The sequence below is a fragment of the Panicum virgatum genome, chromosome 5N, assembly GCF_016808335.1.
Source record: "Panicum virgatum strain AP13 chromosome 5N, P.virgatum_v5, whole genome shotgun sequence".
Lineage (NCBI taxonomy): Eukaryota > Viridiplantae > Streptophyta > Magnoliopsida > Poales > Poaceae > Panicum > Panicum virgatum.
The window spans coordinates 5,312,601-5,334,076 of NC_053149.1; the positions used below are offsets into that span (position 1 = coordinate 5,312,601).

A 21,476-nucleotide genomic window follows, 5' to 3' on the forward strand; every position below is an offset into this window, starting at 1 on the left:
AGGTTAGAATCTTTTGACCGATTTTGTCCTCCTTGATAGTTAAAGTAGGAATGTTAATGTTAAATGAAATCCTCGGGTGGTTTTCGTCGTGTACCTTTTATCTCGTAATCAGCCAATATTATCCTATCCGTGACTCAATGACCATTCCGGTTAATCCAAATATCGATGCTTTCTACTATGGATCAATGTTCAGTTCAAAATCATATATCCTCATCTCTAGGCCATTCGTTCCGATGCCCAACGATAATCCATTCCAGTCCTCCTTGACGACTAGAGACATTCTATTGTTCTGCGAGTATCGATATCCTTTATTCTTAATCATTTTGATTCCTACCCTTAATATGGATTCACTTGCATTCTTGCTCGAATCAATGTGAATAAGTTAAAGATTTTAATCACCTACATTATAGTCATCTTGCATGAATAGGAATGCAATATTGTTGCATTGCATAATCATACATTGTTTAGGTATGGGTTTAACAAGGTGAAACCGGATGATAGGCTAACTAACGTTATGTGTCCCGTATGTCTACGTAGAACTTTTGATGTTTTTGAAATATGAAAAACCTCTCTGAATTTGTGCTGCTTGGATTGCTTTCTATGATTTTTCTTTCGTAGCGGTGATTGTCTTTCAAACTATAGTGCCGCAACGAGACCTAGTGCCTCGTATGGACCCATACGATTGTGCCGCTGGGTACGCGCTGGCGCTTAAGTACGAAGGGACATGGACTGTTACGACTGTCTTTTTATGCAACCCATAAAATATTTTTCTCTACTTCGTCCTCTTTAAGGGGGTAGGCCATAGACAAATAACGACGCGAACGGGCTGTTTTAGGTTTGAGTTTCTGGGATAGTAGTATACTAACATGCATGGCAACATATGCATCTTGCATCATGCAGTTCCATTAATAAACAATATCGAGCAAGAATATTCTTGAGAAAAACTTGCTTTGATGCCCTTTCTTTTCAGTTTCCCAGAGTTCGTTAAAAACTCACTTTGATGTCTGTTCTATCTAGATTCACCACCAAATTGAGAATTTGATTCTTCTCAGAAATCTCCTTGATTCATATTCGTTGAGAAGCTTAGAACCTCTCTTCTTTGTAAAAATCCTACTTTCTGCTAGTACGGGAATACTCAACCGGACATTTTCAACCGACTTTGATGGTGATTGTATCCACATATATTATCCACAGTCACTTGCTGCAAAAGCTGAAGCCCTTGAGCTTTTTAGTGTGGAAAAACAATTGATTAGATCGCACAGTGGCACGGTTAATCTCCAGTTGGATAATGACAGTAGAGTTGCTATGAAACTTATTTCTTTCGGAACCATGTTGAGCAAGAGATTAGCAAATCAGCTGGCAATGTTTATACTGTTAAACTTAGCTACATTGATTAATCTAGAAACTAGCACCCACATTTGCCGATCCTTGTCCTTAGTTTATCGACTGTTCTCCTTTACTTTTTCCCCATTTAAATCTCGGGACGAGATTTCTTTAAGGGGGTAGGATTGTAACACCCGGTGATTAGCACATGGATCAAGCGCTAATTGCTAGTCAAAACACCGTTAGCCATGGCCCATTCGTCATCCACCCTTCCATCCTTGTCATCCCCTTTCCCTGTTCGGCACAGGGCAAGGCATGGCCATCGGCCAGCTCCCTCCCTTCCCGAAGCTCCTCCACTCCGTGCGATTGCCGTCGTGGAGGGTCGCCCCGTTTTCCCGGCCAGCGACGTAGCCAAGTCGTCCACGCTCTTCCTTCCGAGCTCGCCACCTGCCTCACTCCCGTTTACGTCTCGCTCTCCTCTCCTTCTCCTCCTTGGGTTCGCCATGGACGGTGTTTGAAACAACTCGCGCTCGCCGGCCCGATTCGCGAGTTTCCCTCCATGGATCCCAAATCCACTTCACCCGAAGCTTGTCTACCTTCCTAGCTTCCTCCTCGACCCCTCCTTCGCGAGCCTCATCGACCAAGTCGCCGGGAACCGAAGCTTTTCCGGCCGCCAGCCATTAAAGCCGGCCGAGCTCCACTCCGCCGTCGAACTCCCACCTCCGGCCACCGTTTTCTTCGCCCCATAGCTCAAATCGACTCTAGGTGAGCCACTGATGCTCATGCTCTCCACGTTTCGTCGCGTTCGCATTGTTTCCACACTCGTTCCCGTGCCATGTCGCCGTCGACAAGCTGCTGCTCGCCGCGAGCCGCGCCCACGCGCCTCTGAGCCGTGCCGCCGAGCGCCTCCACTCCGCCCGGCCCTGCTGAACCTTCCTAGCCCGGCCGCCCTCTCCATACCTCGCCGGAGCACCGCCGCCGTGGCTCAGTTCGCCGCCGGCCCGCCGCTCGCCGTGGCGCCACCACTACAGACCACCTCGAGCCCCCAAACCACCACCCACAGGTGCGCACGAGCCCCCTCAACCTTTTCCCCAACTTCCCCCTCGCCGCCGGGGCCGAACCTCGCCGGAAAACGGCCGCCCGAACCTCCCCTGTACTGTCCCGTCCGCCAAGGACCCATGCTGAGAAGAAATAGAAGTTCAGGGGCCTAGATGCAAAAGTTCGTTTTCTTTTTCTTTTGTTTTCAAAAACAGCAAACTTTTAAATTCAATATAAAATCGTAGAAAAATCAGAAAAATGCAAACTAAAATGTTTTGGAATCCTTGCAACAATATCTACAACTTTCATTACATGCACATATTTATTTTATGTCTGTATTTTAATCTAGGAAAAAGATTAGATTACATAGGTTGTAATTATTCTAGGAGTTCTACTCACTATCTAGGGGTTATTTTTGGTGGGTAGCTACTTCATGCTATGCTTAGATTTGTGTAAAAATTTGAGCACCAGTTAATACTTTTAACTAGATGAAACCCTAGTTTTTGCTAGATCTAGTAGAATAATATATTCTTTTATTTCTGGATGTTATGATTTAGATATATGTATGAAACTTTTTCTGTGTATTTCCAATACTAAATGAACACCACTGTCCAAATTTCGTTAATTATAGATTTGTGTAGCTATTTATTTTATTTAATCCTTGTTTAGAAGACTTTAATTATGAGAAATAATTTATGTTGTTTTAAATCATGAAAATATTTCTGAGTGTTCTTTTTGAATAGATTAGCTTGTCCATGAAGTTTGAGCACCAGTTCATGACTAGAACAGAAGTTAAAAATAAATCTTGTTAGATTGATGTTTGTTTTGTTTATTTTCTCAGAATTAATTCTGTGTAGATAAAATCATGAAAAATTCACAGTAGCTAAATCATCCCTGAGTCGACCTCCTGTTAAATTTTCAACTTCTGTTTTGCTCTGGTCTGACATGTATAATTCAATCTTGTTCTAGGAGTTGTCTGAATGAATGAATTATTTGGATTAAATGGATGCATGAAATGACATGATGTTGCAGAGTAGATTGCTCTTTGTACCTTCTGTTTAGAATATTTTTTGCTGAAATTGTTGTTGTCTATGTACTGAGTTATTTAATTATTAGCAAGCCATGACCTGCATGTTATAGGAATCAACTACTGCTTGTTTGTGCAGTTAGTGAACTTCTTTTGTGCCGTTGATCATGATGCCATGGGTAGTTAGAAATGTAGTTAACTACTCTATAAACGATTGCCCATGTGATATGATTATTTGTTACTTGTTAGACTACAACTTTATCGTGAAGGAAAAATAATAGCATCTATATTGTTGAGCAACTCAGAACTGTGCATTCATACATATGCATTATTGCACCTCATTTAGGTACGATAGATGAACCACGTGAAGGACGTGATATTGGAACCGAACACGAAGACGATGTTTGGTGGACATATCCAGAAGAGGCAAAGAACCAGGAGTACATGCTTGGACCGGAATACTCGTCAAGCAAGTGTCATCTAACTAACACTGACTTAGTGTTAATCCCAGGCAAGCCCCGGTGCATGTCCTATTATTTTAAATTATGCTTCACTATATATATGTTTTATCTATTACTTGTGCATTACGTATTAGGAATTGATTGGAACCCTCGCTGCATGATCCTTAGGTTTCCCCGAATTTTTACTAGTATGTCTAGGTCGATAGTGGTGCCAGGCTAAAAGAGTCCGGTAAAAGTCGGGTGACTTCGTGTCACTCGCGAGACATAGGAAACTTTAGAAGCCGAGTAATTGCCGGTTACTCGCGAGATACATTATTATCTTTATACTTCAGTATTTGTGAAATGGATTGTATTGGATATGGAGATGTGAGACCGGGCGGGAATGATGGATAGGTATGGCAGCAGGACAGGGTTTCTGTGTGTCTTAGTCCCGTCCGTGTCGATTAAGGACCGGTCGTTGTGGCAGTGCTGATCGGGGATTGAATTGTACTAACCGCATGCCGGAAGTAGGAGGTAGTCGAAACCGGTAAGCCGAGTACTGCCTTGCTTCGAAAGTACAGGAACCCGCACCCAACTCCTGGGGCGAGTCGAGTAGTCGCGGAGAATTGGGTTGCATATGTTTACTTTTGGTGGTCTCACGTTGAGCTCGGCTGACCATATGTCGTTGGGCTGGTTCCTGTAGTTCGAGGCGGGGAGGGGAATGGTTGGCATGTATAGTCCGACGGGGCCAATACGTGCCGTGTTGGTTAGGTCCACCTTGCAAGGTTAAATCGGATCGATTCGCCGTGTCTCGCGGTTATGAGGGCCTTGGTCTCTTTGTCACACCGTAGCGAATGAGCTAGAGTTTTAGAGATATAAAAATGGATATAAATTCTTAATCTTATTTGGATGCTCCACCTGTGTGTGTAGACAGGCAAACTTTAGTGTGAGTCTAGCTATATAAAATATGTGGCTAAAATGTTGAAAGTAAGGATACACTTCTAGTGCTATTTCCGCAAAAACAAACCACCAGCCAAATGCCTAGCATGTCTAGATATGTGGGCTAAGTTATACCCACTGGTCGGGTAAGTCTTGCTGAGTATTAGTATACTCAGGGTTTGTTGTTTACCCTATTTCAGATATAGAAGCTAATCAGGATTCGCATCAGTGGGCTTGATGTGACGTCCTCACACGTGTTCATAGTTATCGTCTTGTTTTATTGGTTCTCAATCGAATTTCTTTCTCTCAGGTTATATTCTCTTCCGCTATTGTCATTTATTTTATGTAAATTCCAAATTTAAAGCTATTTTGTAAATATTTATGTTATTATCTATTTTTGTGAAATTATATTATGCTGGTACCGTCTGTGCTCGCCGTTGCGCAAGACTTCTGGTGTGTTTCGATCGGCCTGTGGGTTGGAAACAGGCTGTCAGGTTACACTTAATTAAGCTAATGCGCCTGATGCGTTTAGATGATGACCATTACGCTTAATTAAACCGTTTAACTTGGCGGTTCTGTCATACTGCTTGTCCACCTCATTGCTTATTCTTTCACTGGAGCCCGGCTAGCCCCCATGTGGATCACTGCCTGATTACTTATTCTTTCACCAAGTGGACGCGAGAAATAAGCAAAGCGAGGAGGCAGCGTGCCCTCGCCATTGGTGTCCTCCACTGAAGCACGCGGGTGCCGCCATTCTTTTAGCCGATAGGTGCTGCCACACTCCCATACTCAAGTTCTTAGCAGACGAGTCCCAGCCTACGCACATCTACCAATCAGGACTGTTTGCAGGAAACAGGTCTCTATGGATCCATGCTCCTCATAAGTCACGCTTGCGACTTGCAATCTTCTTCCACTCAGCTCACCCAGCTCTGGCAGTGTTTCGCTGTCCTGATGCTCTTCCTCTGCGTGAAAATTGCAAAAGAAACATTCGTAAAAGAATGCCGCCCAGAAATCCAATGTTCACTTCATGTTTTCTCCCCGAAAGAGGTCAGAGGACTAGAGAAGTGTAATTTCTTTTGGACGAACGACTCCTGACCCCCGCGTCGCCTCCTTGTGGCGACTCGGGGCCTGGTCAGTGGCCAGCCCACTCGCTCCTCGGGGCTCGCGGCCGCCGGTGGCTGGCCTCCCTGGCCGGGCGCGGCCTTCCTCGTCGGGGCTCTCGGCCTCCGTCGGCCGGGGCTCCCCCGCTGGTCGCGGCTGCGTGCGGCCGACGCTCCATTCCGGCCGCAGCGCTGGCTGCCGGCGCAGCTCTCCCGCCGACGCTCCCTCGCCGGGCGCGGCCGGGCGCTGGTGGTCGGCGCTCCTTCGCCGGCTGTGGTCGGCCGTTGGGGGTGGTGGGCCCTCCCCTGACGCTCCCTTGTCGGCGGCGTGTCGGTGTTGCGGTACCTAGTGGCAGTGGCTGGCCCGTCAGTGTCCCCGTCGGGGGTCCCGTTTGCGCTGTGGCGGGGCCGTCGGCTCTGGGTCGGAAAATAGTGGTGACGAAAACATTGGTTCCGCATCCGCTTGCGGAACATGACGACGACGTCTGAGTACGTCGTTTATCTTGTTGAATGAAGGTGTCATCTTTCCGCCATTTTTCTTTCTCTCCAGCTTGTCTTCCGGGTGAAAACCTAAATCATGTTGGTCGGACGACGACGGCGCATGTGGCGTCGTTTCCTTTCTGGAGGCGTTGTTTTGAAAGCGTTGCTGGTGGCGGCCATCTGCTCTCATCGAAGAGATTCTGCTTCTGCGCCTGTCTCCGCTTCATTTCATCTGCATCGTCTGGGTCGCGCTTGGTCGTTGGATTCTCTTCGCTGGCGGATGCTTTGCCGCCGTTCCGGCCTGGCAGATGCTTTGCCGTCGTCGTCGCATTGGTTGAAGTTTGCTTCGGGCGGATGCTTTGCCGCCGTGGTTGATTGCTTGGGTGGATGCTTGGCCACCGTTATTTGGTCGTAGACCTTTTGCGCCTTGGACGTTGCTGTTTATGCTTGCAGGTTCATATGTAGGATTTTGGGTAGTGGTGCCCTTTGTCTTCTTCGTATTGCTTTGCTATTGTTCATGTTGTCGCTGTGTCGTTTGTGTGTGTTTTTTCAGTGTTTCTCTTTTTTTAGTCATTTATGCTCTTGTGTTGATCAAACCCCGCTTGATCTCATCAAAATTGTGTATGTAACTGTTTTTCTCTTAATGAAAAACGTGCTCAGGCACGGTCACGAAAAAAATGGACTAAACAAATTGCAAACACCACCATTGGCTGCTTAAACTACGACCACAACATCCACGACCTAATTAGAAAGCCCCTTATAATTTTTTAGATAAAGAAAGTCCCTTATAATTAAATAGATCTAGCATGGTACTCCTCGGCTCTAAAAAAAATGATTCTAGCATATAAAATGATCTTACCTAGTTGCTCCTTGCCCCTATAATTACTGATAGTGTGCAGCCTTTTTTCTTTTTGAACCGGAAGTGTGCAGCCTTTGATCTTTGTGGTTGGTTGTTCCGGTCTATCTTATATAGCATCCAGCTTGCGGTTGGTTAATCCTTCTGACTATCTGCAAGGTCTCCTAACCATTTGATCTGCCACGAGAAACGGATCAAGATTCCAAGAACTAGGTTAACGAAAACATATCCAAGCAGCGCCAAGTTGCACCAAGCCACCAACCCCGATCGGCGATAGCTTCAGGAATCAACTGAACTACTGAAGGATGCAAGCACATGATCTTGGCAATGCGCTATTATGACCATCATCAGCAGGAATTCAAACTGTAGCAAGGCACAGATCGAAACCTATAAGTGATCATGAATCGAGTATAACAAGATTACTACTGTAAGTCTGTAATAACAAATCAGCTCTTTTGTTTCGAAACATAGGTGCGACTACTGCAAAAAATGATACACAGAATCTGACAAATTTATGGACCTGTTTAACTAAATATTACACTGAATTATAAGGTTATCAGTTATCACCCAGCCATGTGCCAATCAAAATGTTTGAAGGAACCCAGTCTCCACAGCCAGCCTGTTCTTAAGCCCAACTTGTCAGTGTGTTTGCCTTCTCAATGCTGCTCTGCATTATCCAAAAAAAAATGCTGCTCTACGTGGAAAGAAAATTGTTGCAAATTGCTTTTTTTAAAAAAATTTACTAGACGGAAACTGGAATGTCGGCATCAAATAGGCCACTTGATTAGATGGAGTAAACATGTCTAATGGGAGACGTTCAGACGTGGCACGCACGCGTATGCGTGTGCTCTGCCTCTGCTTCGTTCGTTGGACTAGCGCTCTGCGGCTCAGACGCCGCCGAGCAAGTGGCTGCGGAGCGCCGTGGCGAGAGCGGCGCCGGCGGCCGCGAGCCCGGGGAACTGCGCGGCGACGAGCGACAGCATCGCGAGCCCCGCGCCGAGCAGCCAGAGGGCGAAGCCAGCGAGCACGTGCTCGGCGTTGCAGCGAGCGAGGCGGCGCCACGTGAGGACGAGCGCGCCGAGCATCATGAAAGCGCGGGCGGAGTCGAGGAGCTGCCGGGCCACGCCGCCGCGGCCGCGGCCGCGGCCCACCCGCGCCGGTACCAGGAGGTTCCCGCCACCGCCGCCGTGGGCGCGGGGGGGATAGCCCATCTCCGGCGGAGCGGCGGCAGCCATTCGGCCTCCCAGGCGTGTGCCACGCGACTGCCACGACGCACCTGTGCGGCAGAGCTTGCCGGTGCAAGTCTGGCCTCTGGGTGCTCGGCGCTTTTGCCGGGGATGCGGGCGCCTTATATAGGAGCAGTGTCTCGCCACCACCGGGCTCCATCCGTGGTGCTTCCCGGCGAGCAGGCGTCAATGTCAAGTCGACGCTTTTTCAGAGACTTCCTCGGCCGGAACGTGTCGTCAACGTCCAGGTTCCATCCGGCCATTTTCGGGGCGGCTGACTATCGGTGGCCATTAATCGGCCGGTGATCAGGACTCCAGAATGGGATGGAGCGGTGTTTGAATCCGTACGCAGTCTTAACTCGGAAGGACGCATGGCACACTGGGAATAGACGATTGCTCAGTGCCCACCAAGGAAAAAAATTTCGAACGGTAAATCCGGTTTACCGGAAAATTTATCGTTACCGGTGGTGTCCGAGAAACAAATTTCGGTGTGATTTCGCATTTATCGGTTTTAAATTTGAAAATTCAAAAAAAATTATATAAAATAGAATAAAAATATGATAAAAAACTAGACATTTTATGAGCATTTTGGACTAATATTTTTTTTGAAATGTAACCTCATATGTTGTGTAAAAAAAAAGAAACTGAGCTTTTAAAGTTGAAGCACTCACCTTATCCATTCGCACGCCGCGAGCAGCCGGCCAGACTCCCCATTTCTCCTCCTCCAGTCCTCCCACACCCGAGCTGCTCCCTCCTTGTCTCCCGGCGATTTCCGATCGGATCCCACCGGTTTCCGCGCTTGTGGAGGCGGTTTCCGACCGGCAGAAGCGGTTTCCGGGCGGGGCGCCGGTGCCGCTGCCGGCCGCTCCCGCCATTTCCCGAGCGGAAATCGGGGTGTTTCGGCCGGATTTCGTCGCCGGTCGCGTGTAGCTTCCGCCTGCTCCGGTTTTTGCGGTTTTCCGGACGTTCCGGCCAGTAAACCTCTGATTCCGACCGGTTTTTTCTCCCTCCCGACCGGATCCGGCTGCTGTGGGTAAGGCTTTTTTTGTTTGAATTTTTTTATGGTAGCAAGTAGTGTAATATAAGTATTAGTAGAAGTATACAATGTTTTTATGGATTAGAAAACGAGAATGTGCATGTATTTGTTATTCATGTTTTGTTATGTATGTGTATGAGTACAAATGTGAAAATTAATATGCATGTGTATGACAAATTGAGAATGTGCATGTATTTTTGGTATGTGAATATGCATGTGTATGTGTATGAATGTTGCACCGTTGCAGGTAAATGGTTGACCCTGTTTGGGAGCATGGAGAAAAAAGGGGAGCGGGTTTCAAGTGCAAGTATTGTGGCACATCAAAGAGCGATGGAGGGGCAACACGGTTCAAGGACCACTTGGCACATAGAGGTCATGATGTTATTGATTGCCCTTCGGTTCCCCCCGCGGTGAAGAACTTTTTCATTAGCGAGTTGGACAAGATAAAGGCGAAGAAGTATGAAAGACAGCAAGATAGGCGTAGGAGAGATGCTGCAGCTCGAAGTACTCAATATGTTGACTTGGAAGGTGAGGAAGAAGAAGAAGAGCAGGATGATGAGTTGCAGCAAGCTTTGAGACATTCACGGGAAGAGTATGAGTTTAGGCAAAGGGCTGGTCCAAGGTATGAGAGGGGTGGTGGTTCTGGATCAGGCCAGGCACGGGATCCAGGTGGTGGCTCTAGACAAATTGGGAGGTTGTTTTCTAGGAGTCGGTCACATATCCCCGAGCGGGCAAGGGACTATAACCTTGCTACTGCTTCTGGACCGAGGCAGCAGAGGATTGATACGGGGCCTTGGACGTCTAAGGGGAGGACTGCGAGAGAGTTGCTGGGTAGGGCGTGGTCAAAGGCTTGCCACTCCGTTGGTATTCCTGGACGGAAGGTAGATGACCCTTACTTTAGGGCGGCCATCATAGAGACACAGAAACAAGGTAAATAATCATTTATTATTGCATGTCAATTTGTATTCTACATCCCGGATCATATGTGATTATTGCATGCAGGTACTGGGGTCACGATCCCAACTGGGAGGGACATTGATGGAAAATATCTTTCAGAGAACATGGAGGAGATAAAGAAGGAGATCAACAAGTGGAAGCAAGAGTTCCCTGAGTATGGTGCCACTATCATATGTGATTCATGGACCGGTATTTCTCGCAATAGCGTAATCAACTTCTTGGTATATTGCAATGGAATGATGTACTTCTGGAAGTCTACTGATGTAACTGGAAAAATACAAGATCATCAGCTCATACTTAAGGTAACCATTTGTATTTTTCTAATGGATCATGACATTTGTAAGAATTTGTAGTTTTCTAATGGATTTCAACAACTTGCAGGAGGAAAGCATTGGCACTGACGATAGCACACCAGAGCCTAGTGATGATGGACATGGTGGTAGTGGTGGTGATGATGATGATGATGACGACGACGACGACGACGACGATGATGATGGCAATGAGGGTGGTGATGACAATGACGATGATGATGGGGATGATCGCGGTGGTGCTTCTACTAGTGGTGCTGTTACTGGTGCTATGAGATTTACGGGAGAGACTGCCTTCACCCATGCCACACAAGATCAAGATCATGGAGCACCCAGCTCTCAACGTCGCACAAGAAGCAATACTCGTCCATTAGGCCCGTACGACAGTGAGAATGATGGTAGCTCTACCTCTGTCAGTTCCACCTACAGCTACTCGTCGGCACCCTCCTTTCTGTGGCCACCACAACCACATCCGATGGCTGTCCCTCCGCGTCCTCTATATGGATATCCCCATATGTACTATCAAGGATACCTCCCATATGGAAATCCTCACATGTACTATCAGGAATATCCCCCAGAGCAAGATCCCTCCGAATGAGTACCTAAGTATGTAGGTAACACATCTTATTTTCTCACTTGCATTCATTTCTTTTACATCTTCTCATCCATTTTATTTATTCCTTTTTATAGGATTCGACGTTACAATGGGAGTCATCAACAATTTCCGGTCAGTCGTAAGGTTTTCCTATGGGAAAACACAGAAATAAAAATTTTAGAGTATATTTTGTGTTAGCTATTTGAGACTTGTATTATTTGAACCTATATTTTATTTGAACCTATAAATTGTGTTAACAAGTTGCACCTATATTTTATTGCATTTGGATTGTGGTTTGTATTGATAATTTGATATACATATGTTTTACGTCAATTCTATTAATATTTGCTTTGTAAGAAAATCATTATGCATATTGAACTATTATATATAACAATTAGATATAATTCTCTAAAAATATTACACCTCTCTTAACACAATTTGTTATTTTCTATCGTGGTCAACATTTTTCGGTACTTACTCAGAGAATACCACCGAAATTACAACGAAAACCGGTCGAAAAATACGAAATTCGGTGGTTTCAAATTTGAATTGGTTTACCGAACGGTAAATCCGGTAAACCGGCGGTTTTCGGTGTTTTACCGTTACCGGTAACATCCGGTAAATGGTTTACCGCCGGTAAGTTTTTCCTTGGTGCCCACTGGCGTACCGGCAAGCTGGGCAGACAGGCACAGCTCGCAAGTTGCCCGAGATCCTTGCCACTGGTCGGTGCGGTAAGGATTATGTTTTTGTCACCGCCAGTGGACATGCACGTACCTGTTTAAAGAATATTTATACTTAAAATATCACATACTTAAAGAATAATTATATTTAAAAATAACATGAGATTCAAAATTGATACAACAAAACAAAGTCTACTATAACAATTAAATTCCTCTAAAACAACTAAATTATTTTTTTATTAAAAATGTAACAATCAACTCCATTCTAAATCTAATCTAATCCAGGTTCTCGTAAAAAAGTTTATTCAGTTTTGATTTCTTGAAGATTCTCACAACATCTTATGTACTCGTACACATATTTCAATGCGGATTTATAGCCATCATTCTCCAAATAGGGTACTTCATGGACCATCTTTATCTCTTCCGTTCGAGCGACAACCGCACATTTGATGCCATCACGCAAAATAGAGTCTGTATATATGCCAACTCTGACATTTGTAATAGAAAACCAAAACTGTTGATGGCGTAACATATATTTGTTATCTAGGATATTTAGACCCTAAACGATTACATTGCTTCTGACTGTCGTACGTGTTTGTGATGTCACCGAGAGGATAATGACTGTCCAATGTACGGGACATTGCAATGCATTTAAATCGTATCCGGATAGTCTGGGCAATTATTTCCCTATCGAGTAAGATAAACCCTTTTGAACTTTTAAAAGAATAGCCGAGACGCAGGTGCGGCACGCACGTGTTAAAAGGAGAGAGAAATCCATTTTGCCCCCCCTAACTTGTCACTAAGTTTTTTTTAAAAAAAAATCCTAACTCCAAAATTCGATATTATGCATCCTCATCTTCTCAAAACCACACAATCTACCCCACTGACCATTCCAGAGAGGTTTGTCAAGCGGTTTTGCTGACATGGCACTTGTGGATCCCACATGGCACTATATTTTTTGCCATCTCACCTTCCCTTCTCTCTATCTCTCCGCTGATTTTAGAAACCCTATTAACAATATTTTTTATATTTATAATAGAACATTCGTGGTAGCATCAATTTTCATTCTTTTCCAAACATTGTAGGACGTGTTTAGTAAATAAAATTTATATATTCATAGAAAAAATGTATATGGGCAAGGATATATTTTAAGATTCATTCCCCCACAATTATTTTTATCAGCATTGAGCTTTTAGAAAACAATTTAAATAAAACCTTTATATTTTCTGATAAAACATAGTAAATAAAAAGTTTTTTTAATCAACATAATTAGTAAAATCACATAATTTGTCCGAATACATTATTGAAATAAAATTTAAATTTATTAGCCTAAATGCACTTCAACTAAATGACACCATGGAAGCTTCTGATATCCTTACCACCTCTCTCATGGATTATATCACGAAGGATTCAAACGTACTCTCATCATCTGTCTCTATCCTTTCTATTTGCTGCTCTACTTGTCTTCTCTCATTATTTTACAAAATTATGGAAAAGCTTGACCCTCTATCTTCATCTCTGTCTCTCGCCTTCCCTCTCTCTATCACATCTCTGTCTCTGTCCGCCCCCTTTTATCCCCTTTGTTCATATCCCTCTCGCTCCTACTACCCATTTCTCCCTCTCACATCAGTGCCAATGGATTCAGATCCATGCTCAAACTGATGGGTTCGAGTACTCTCGAACTGATTTTCTGAAACTGATTCCAGACCCATCCAAAAACCAATCTTGTAGTGAACCCAAATTAAACTAAATTCTTACCACCCATCCACAACACTCTTCTTTTCACGACCCGCATCAAAGATCAACCATGTTGTCGATAAAAATAACTATTATAGCATGAGGTAGAAATGACTATTATGGAACATAATTCAGCAAATACATCTTAGCATGAACAACAGAGTCTTTTTATGCCTATAGGCCCTTGGCAAGTCATGTTCTACCAGCTAGAAGCCACCAACACTCAGTCCTCCAAATCGTCGCCCATGATCTCGATGACGTCCATAACCATCTCCGCAGCCGTCTCCACCCAGCGCCTGTTGCTCCTTCCTCCCTCTGTTACTGGAACTACCATGCCTATCACCACTGAAGCCAGCGTCTCTCTGTTATTATCAGGTTTCTTCTTGGGTTCATCGATGATGAAGTTGTAGCCACCAAGGATAGTTCCATTCAGTTTATATGCTTGAGCCAAGGAATCTGGGCCCTTGAAATCCATGTGTCCTGCAAGACCAAGCAAAGCCTCAAGTAAATGACAAGAAAGGATCCATTCGCAATATGAAATTTCAAGGAAAAAATATAATCTCAAACAATAACTCTTGAATTTTCGTCATGTGTTGTCAGCAACTGCCAAGGCTTAATAGTCTGCAGCTTAAACTTTTCTGAACATAGGATGAACAAAGCAACACCAGCTAGCTCCATGTTAACCAGCGAGGTTAGAAAAAGATTAACTTAATTCCTCTCCAATTGAAAGCTGGTTAGTTCAATATAGAAAGAACTACATCCTGATACCTTTTTACCTCTCTAAACCATTTCATAGCTAGGGACCTTGTCATATCTAAGGACCTGACATTAATCTATGTGATTTATCAGTTCTATCTCAAAAGTGTGTGTGCACCATGCTAGCATGCACCTAGTTACAAGCATTTCACCATAATGCCAACAAATTTCATCTCTTCAATAAAATCTAAATCACCAATTGATTTCCCCATTTATTTTGTTTATTTCCCAAAACAGAGAGAATCAGTTACAAGCATTGTTCATTATGTCATAGTAATAATCCAATCACTCCAAACAAAACGACATGTTACGGTAATCGTCCAAAGTTCAAAGAACAGAAATTACCAAAATTATATCAACAAAACAGAATTCCAATAATGAGCAGCAAATGAACATGTAAAAATCTATCAAAGATGGATAAAAAAGGACTACAATGCACTTATCGATTCAGCTTTTGCCACTTGCTTCCAAGAACGCTCGACAGCAACCCCATCCAGAGCTCCTCTAAGTCTCATCATCACATCATCAGGGAAGGCATCCCGAGGTGGCTCTATCTCACAAGCTGATCTACTGAACGAAGCGATGAAAGCATAGTCATGTATCACCACCGTTGGAATCTGAATCATCCAAATAAAAAAAAAAGAGGCACATGAACTTCAGCCATACACGCATCCAGCACTAACCGTAAATTCATCAGATAATCAAAGCAGGTGTCTAAAATAATTTCACGTATAGAGATCCATCATATGAGTCATAAACCCTATAATGCGAAGAACTATGTGTAAATGAAGGAACTCAGAATGGTGAGAAGCATGTTACCAGCAGATTAATTCAACATGTTTCCAGTGCTTCGGTAACAACATGACTTTATTCTTTGCCTCCATATTTCAAGTTTTACCCACAATGTATAGGAGTTAGATTGATATCAATCCTTAAATATAAATTAATCTGATTTGCCTTATTCCCACCTCTCTTAGATTTTTTTCTTCAAATGATCCTCTTCCTGCAATAAAAACATATCCAAGATTATTGATAATAAAGCATATTGGTGAGAGCTTCTCATTGCAAAAACCTTGTATCTTACTCATTACAGCATAAAAAAGAAAAGGATAATACTTGTAACTCTACAGCACCATCAGCTTTCATGAAGGATTATGTGTCTCAAGCATGTGCCGAAGTCACCTATGCACGAGAAAAGATAAGATTTCAGTCATTACATATAGCACACATAAATCTATTTCACCTTACACCTAGCAGAACATTTGCGCTTCACCTTAAGCATCGAAAATAACCAATTTATTGAGTAGGCAAGAAGCAAACGCAAAATATAACAACATGATTCAATGATGGAGGCTACAGAAGAGGCAAAATAGGGACACATAATATGATGCATGTTCTATCAAAAGGCAAAATGTAATGCTCCCTTTTTTCCCCTTCAAGACAGAAACTTATTTACCTCTCACTTATCCATCCATTCTTAGCTATCCAACGGCAACGGGGAAAAGAGAATCAACAACTTACCTTAATCTGCACCACGTCTCCGGCGATGCGGCACGGCGTGCGCTTCCCCGGCGCTGGCCGCGCGCGTGCGGCGTCCTCGTCTCCGGTGTCCGCTGTCCATGGCCATCGGCGTCCTTGTCTCTGGTGAGATCGGCTTCGCCGTGTGCGTGGATGAGGAGCTGGATGGACTGTGTGCTGACATTATGAGGAGAAGAGGAGGAGGCGCATGGGATGGGGGGCGTGCAGAAGAGGAGGAGGCGCATGGGATGGGGGCGTGCAGAAGATGAGTAGCTGAAAGGCTCGTCCGCGTGTCCGGTGACGGCCGGCGGTGGCTGGTTCCGGCGCCGCCGCGTGCGCGTGTCCGGCGACGTCCGCGGCGTGCGCGTCTCCGGGACGGCGGCGCCGGCGGCCGCGTCTTCGGCGACGTGGGCGGCGGTGGCTCCATTCCCATCCTTTGTTGCATGCTGAGATGAGAAGCTCAAAGGCTGCCGCGAGGGGGAGGAGGCGTTGGGGGCAGGCCCGTCGCGAGGGAGGAGGCCGGCGTCGATCAAGCGCTGCGCATAGAAAGGGAGAGAAAGAAAAGGAAATCTCTCCCAAATCAAGCTGCGCGGGTCGGGTGGGTACACGCCGGCGGGTAAAGATGGGCGGGGTGACAAAAAAAATTTCATTTTGGGCAGAAATATTTTCTTTGATGGTGTTTTGCCTCTTGTCAAGCATTGTTAAGCACTAAGGTCTTCCATGTGGTCTTAAAAAATGTATTTTGTGAGAAGAGTGGGTGGGTCAGAGTCGGTGAGAATTATATTCAATTCTTTCATCCTTTATAGTATAGATTATAGTATAGATAGATTGTCAAGCACTAAGGTCTTCCATGTGGGTCTAAAAAAGATATTTTGTGAGAAGAATGGATGGGTTAGAGTTGGTGAAAATTATATTCAATTCTTTTATCTTTTATAGTATAGATAGATGACACAGCCTTCATGCTCATGCTGACGGCGGTCGATCCAATCCGAGACCCAGCTTCACAAAGTCTCTCGGATGGATGTAGCGCCTGCTGTCTCTTACGCCAATAGAAAGGCTCTCGAGGCCAATTTTAGACACCAAAGACACCGGCCCAATGTATTTAAGATGTATCTTTTTTTAGAGAGAACCTACAGCAGGCAATAGCCGGCCTGAACTTTATAAAAGTGATGCAAGAGTGTAGCATACAGGATTTGTGAAGGTGAGGGAGAATGGAGAAGAAAAAGCTCAACCTTACAGTTGTGATGCCTAGCACGATAAAAAACCCACAGGCATAGGTCATTGCTTAAGCAGCGGAGCACCCCGGTCGCCCTAGTAGTGTCCAGATCATCAAACGTCTTCTGGTTCCTCACCTTCCAGATGGTTCCAGAGAATACAAGTAATGACTGTGGAACGGATTTGCTGACTGCTATTTTGGAACACTTGGGGTGCGTTTGGTTGGAGAGCGAGATGCAATGGAGTAGTTCCATTCCTAATTCTAGGGATGAGATGGTTCTGTGCTTCATGTTTGGTTAAAGGGATAGAACGGCTCTATTTTTTGTTTGGTTAGAGAGATAGATATAGAACCGTTAGTACTCCATTAACCACCGTCATATGGGGTCCGCCTGTCAGTCCCCCATCCCTCTTCTTCCTCCCTCTCCCCGATTCCCTCTTCTTCCTCTCTCTCGCCCCAATTCCCAGCGTTGCTCGGCCTCACGCCGGCCGCCCCTGCCCGAGGCCCGCCTCGGCCCGCGCTCCGCCTCCGCCTCCACCTCGTGCTTCGACCGCGCCGCCGCGTGCCGCCTGAGCTTCGGCGGCGGCGGTGCTCCGCCCGCGCCGGGGCCGCGCGCCGCTCGAGCTCCGCCCGCGGCCGCGCGCCGCCCGAGCTCCGCCGGCGGCCACGTTCCGTCTGCGCTGCCAGAGCTCCTCCCGCCACCGCACTCTGCCGTGCCGCCCCTGCTCCTCCGCGGCTACGCACCGTCCGCCCGAGCTCGTGGGGAGAAGGACGCACGAGAAACGGGAAGTGACGGAGATGAACGGGAGCGAACTGGTTCGATGGATTTGGCCGAGCGAGCTCATCCCGCATATATATTGAGCGAATATTCGCTCGCGGGATGGCTCCGTTCACACATCCGCGAACCAAACGAAGGAGGGAGCCGCTCCATCCCATTCCGCTCCCCAACCAAACACACCCTTGATGAGTCCACAGATTTTGTATATCTCGGGGTGCTTAGTTCCCAAAAAACTTTCTATAGTACCCGTCACATCGAATCTTCGGACACATGCATGAGACATTAAATACAATTTAAAAAATAATTAATTACACAGTCTAACTGATTAGAACGAGGAATCTTTTAAGCCTAATTAATTTATGATTGGGCATTATTTGTCAAGTAACAATGAAATATGCTACAGTACGAAAAGCTAATCTTTTTCACCAACTGGGAGGAAGGAGTGTTGTGGCCATTGCAGAGATCAGACCCTCTAGGCTTTGTGACAGGAGAGGAAAATTTAAGATGTATCTCGCTGAATGCAGCCTACAAGAACAGCTGTTCTATTTTTTTATACAAATTTAGCAGTACTAGCCTGCCACCCGTGCTCCTGCACGGGCTAATTAGAATTATTTTAAAATAAGACTTACAGATAACAATTATAATTATTTATTTCGCCCTCTCTTTCATCTATTAAATATTCTAAGACATACTAAAAAATACATATTTATTATTATTTAGTTGCAATAGATTTTATTTTGTATCACACATCCACATGTTATATATATATTTAATTGAACCATTTTTTGTGAATTGATATTTTTATCTCTTCCATCATAATTCATAGATCAATACAGATGACACATATCGTGGGCAATATTTTTATATGAGCAATAACATAAATAATATATTAATAATGATATAAATAATAATTTAGAATTTATATTGGCACACTTTAATATTTTGTTATAATTATGCAATTTAGATTCATATTTAGGAGTTACTTTAACTTTGAATAATGACATAATTGAATAAGTTATACGCAAATTTAGGGGACTATTTGCATTATTTTTATAATGGTATAGGTGGGTAATTTACATGAAGATCAGGAGTTTACTTTAGGTTTTAATAATGGCAGAGTGGGCAATTTAGATATATGTTTAGGGGTTACTTTAATCTATTTTTATAATGACAGAGGTAGGTAATTTATTAGAAAAGAAAACAGATCCAATGACTATTATGATTAGAGTCGTCGGATTGATGGCTAGATGTTTCTGATTTTTGTGAGAATTTTTAGTATTTATCTATTTTTTAAGAGTATCCACCTAGGATCCTAGGTGGTTTCATGAGGAGGCTTCAAAGGAGCCTCCAATTAGTAATAGTAAGATGCCAAATCCTTTTATTTATGAAATGACTACATTTTCAATTCCCAGGCTGCCCTTTGATTAGTTTTTCCAGTCAACATAAGCTGATGTGAATTGGTACTTTTCTAACACTGAAGTTTCTTCAAAAGCAAAAGAAACAGGTTGGTGGTGCATTTCATCACTCACTATGAGGTAGGCTGTAACTGTTTCATTTTTTACCTAATATTCTCAAGTTGTACTGACCAAGTGTAGCTACATATGTTGCTTGCCTGAGAAAATCTGTTCATTGTAATGTTTATAGGAATGGCCAAATTTTAGGTTGATTTCAGCATGGAATTAATTTTAATATTTATTTACTTTGACGCTTTTGAATATTTGTTTCAGTTAAATGAAGCTTCACATACCAAAACTGCATTGTGGTCACTAACCTTGGCTCCTTTTACCTGATGTATCTAGTACTGTTTCAATTGCCCTAACCCTTTTGTTTTCTTTTTTGATGAAACAGGAGGGGTTTACACCCCTATCCCTTTTGTTACTGTAGTGTGCGGAAAATACTACACTGGTGTGACTAGAGTTTTTTATTTGTGGGGCAAAAACTGGATTCATGCATACACTAGCTATGTTCCCCTGTATGACCTCAACCTCAACCTCAACCTGTCTTATTTCACTTATTAGTAGAGATACAGCTATAACGAACATGTTTACACCTTTCTTAGCCATCTGTTCTTTGGCCTAAGCTAGCCAAAGTTGGGCACTTCAAATACAGCTCTCATTTGATGTGCAGGGGTATATGTAAAAGGTTAATAAGTCAGCTCTGGCTTCATGTCTCAAACTTGTTAATACAGCTCTGGCTTAGCACAACTATTCCTCTATGCTATTATGGAAAACAGGAAAAGAGCTGAAGATTAGCTTTAATATCCTCTAATTCTGTTTTGTACTGTACAAAATAGGCAAGGCCTGTATGGGTCATAGCTCTAGCTAGAGCTGGGACTTGATGGCGCTGGCGTCATCTGCCGCCGGGAAGCACCACGGACAGAGCCGGTGGTCGGTGGCGGACTGCTGCTCCGGCACCCGAAGTCCCGGCGAAATGGCGAGCCCCCAGACTGACACAGAGTCACTGACACGCTCTGCACTGCAGCACCGGCGTGGTGTACTGGTGTTGCGCCCGTGAAATGGCTGCCGCTGCTACCCGAGATGGTCCCCGCCGCGCCAACGACGACGGCGAGAACCTCCTACTGGTGGCGTGGATGGACGACCGCCGCCGCGGCGGCGGACCAAGCACCAGCGCCTTCATGATGCTCGGTGCGCTCGTCCTCAAGTGGCGTGGTGGCGCCGGCTCGATTGCTGCAACGCCGAGCACGTGCCCGCCGGTTTCATCCTTCGGCGCGGGGCTTGCGATGCTGCCGCTCGTCGCCGGGCGGTTCTGGGCTGGAGCGCCGCTCTCGCGTGGGCGGTCCGCTGAAGCGCTGTCCGCCCGACTCTTGAAGGAACGCCTCCATCTTCTCATCGCTCCTCGGCACCCTCCCTCGCTACACCCTGCACCGGACGGCGGCCGCGACCGTCACTCCGGCGACCTCGTCGAAGAGAGCCTCCCACCCGTGCTTGCCAATCTCCGTCGCCGTCGCCGTCGCCGTCGCCGAGCTCGAGCGTCCCGCGCGACCACGCGCACGCCGGGTGGCATGGCCCCGGCAGGCAGGGGCTCCCCGGCGCACGCCACCGGCACGCCGACCGGCGGGGAGCGTGCAGGAACGTGTAGGTCCGGTCGCTGTGCATGCGGAACAGGAACCGGCGCTTCCGGGCGCATCCGAGAGCTGCGCACGGCGAGGAACGCCGGAGCCGGACTCTGGGGGTGGGCGTCCGGGGTGGACGGTAAATGAAATACCGTCCACCCCTTGGCCTCTCCTGTTCGTTGGATCGGTCTCGTGTGGTCAGGATCGATTTGAATGGCTCTTACGCTCTGGGCTCTGGCCAGTCCGCTGGGCGGCCGCTCTCCCCGCACGACGCGTCGACGCGCTGTGCGGAGCTTCCTCCGGTGAGGCCCGGCGCTGCCCAGGAAGCAAGCACCGCACCGTAGCTCGTGGTAGCCTACGGCGGCGAGGAAGGCTTGAGTGGGCACGACCTGACCC

The 21,476-nt window shown here is 45.6% G+C and overlaps 1 protein-coding gene and 2 long non-coding RNA genes across 4 annotated transcripts; 2 read left to right on the forward strand and 1 right to left on the reverse strand.

Annotated features, from left to right (window-relative positions):
* The first annotated feature begins 2,392 nt into the window (after positions 1–2,392).
* Positions 2,393–4,835, forward strand: LOC120674419. The gene is made up of 2 exons (XR_005675109.1): positions 2,393–2,542; positions 3,735–4,835. It is a non-coding gene; the product is annotated as an uncharacterized LOC120674419 (long non-coding RNA).
* Positions 4,836–9,696: 4,861 nt separating this feature from the next.
* On the forward strand, positions 9,697–10,823 carry LOC120673096. The gene is made up of 3 exons (XM_039953786.1): positions 9,697–10,395; positions 10,468–10,724; positions 10,776–10,823. The coding sequence occupies exons 1-3, from the start codon at positions 9,717–9,719 to the stop codon at positions 10,821–10,823; spliced, it is 984 nt and encodes a 327-aa protein (XP_039809720.1). The 5' UTR covers positions 9,697–9,716.
* Positions 10,824–13,815: 2,992 nt separating this feature from the next.
* LOC120675807 lies at positions 13,816–16,649 on the reverse strand. 2 transcript variants are annotated; one of them, XR_005675501.1, is made up of 4 exons: positions 16,020–16,649; positions 15,615–15,680; positions 15,318–15,501; positions 13,816–15,115 (listed from the first exon to the last, which is right to left on the reverse strand). It is a non-coding gene; the product is annotated as an uncharacterized LOC120675807 (long non-coding RNA). The 2 variants fall into 2 exon arrangements; XR_005675500.1 differs by having other exon boundaries at positions 15,318–15,680.
* Between the last annotated feature and the right edge of the window lie 4,827 nt (positions 16,650–21,476).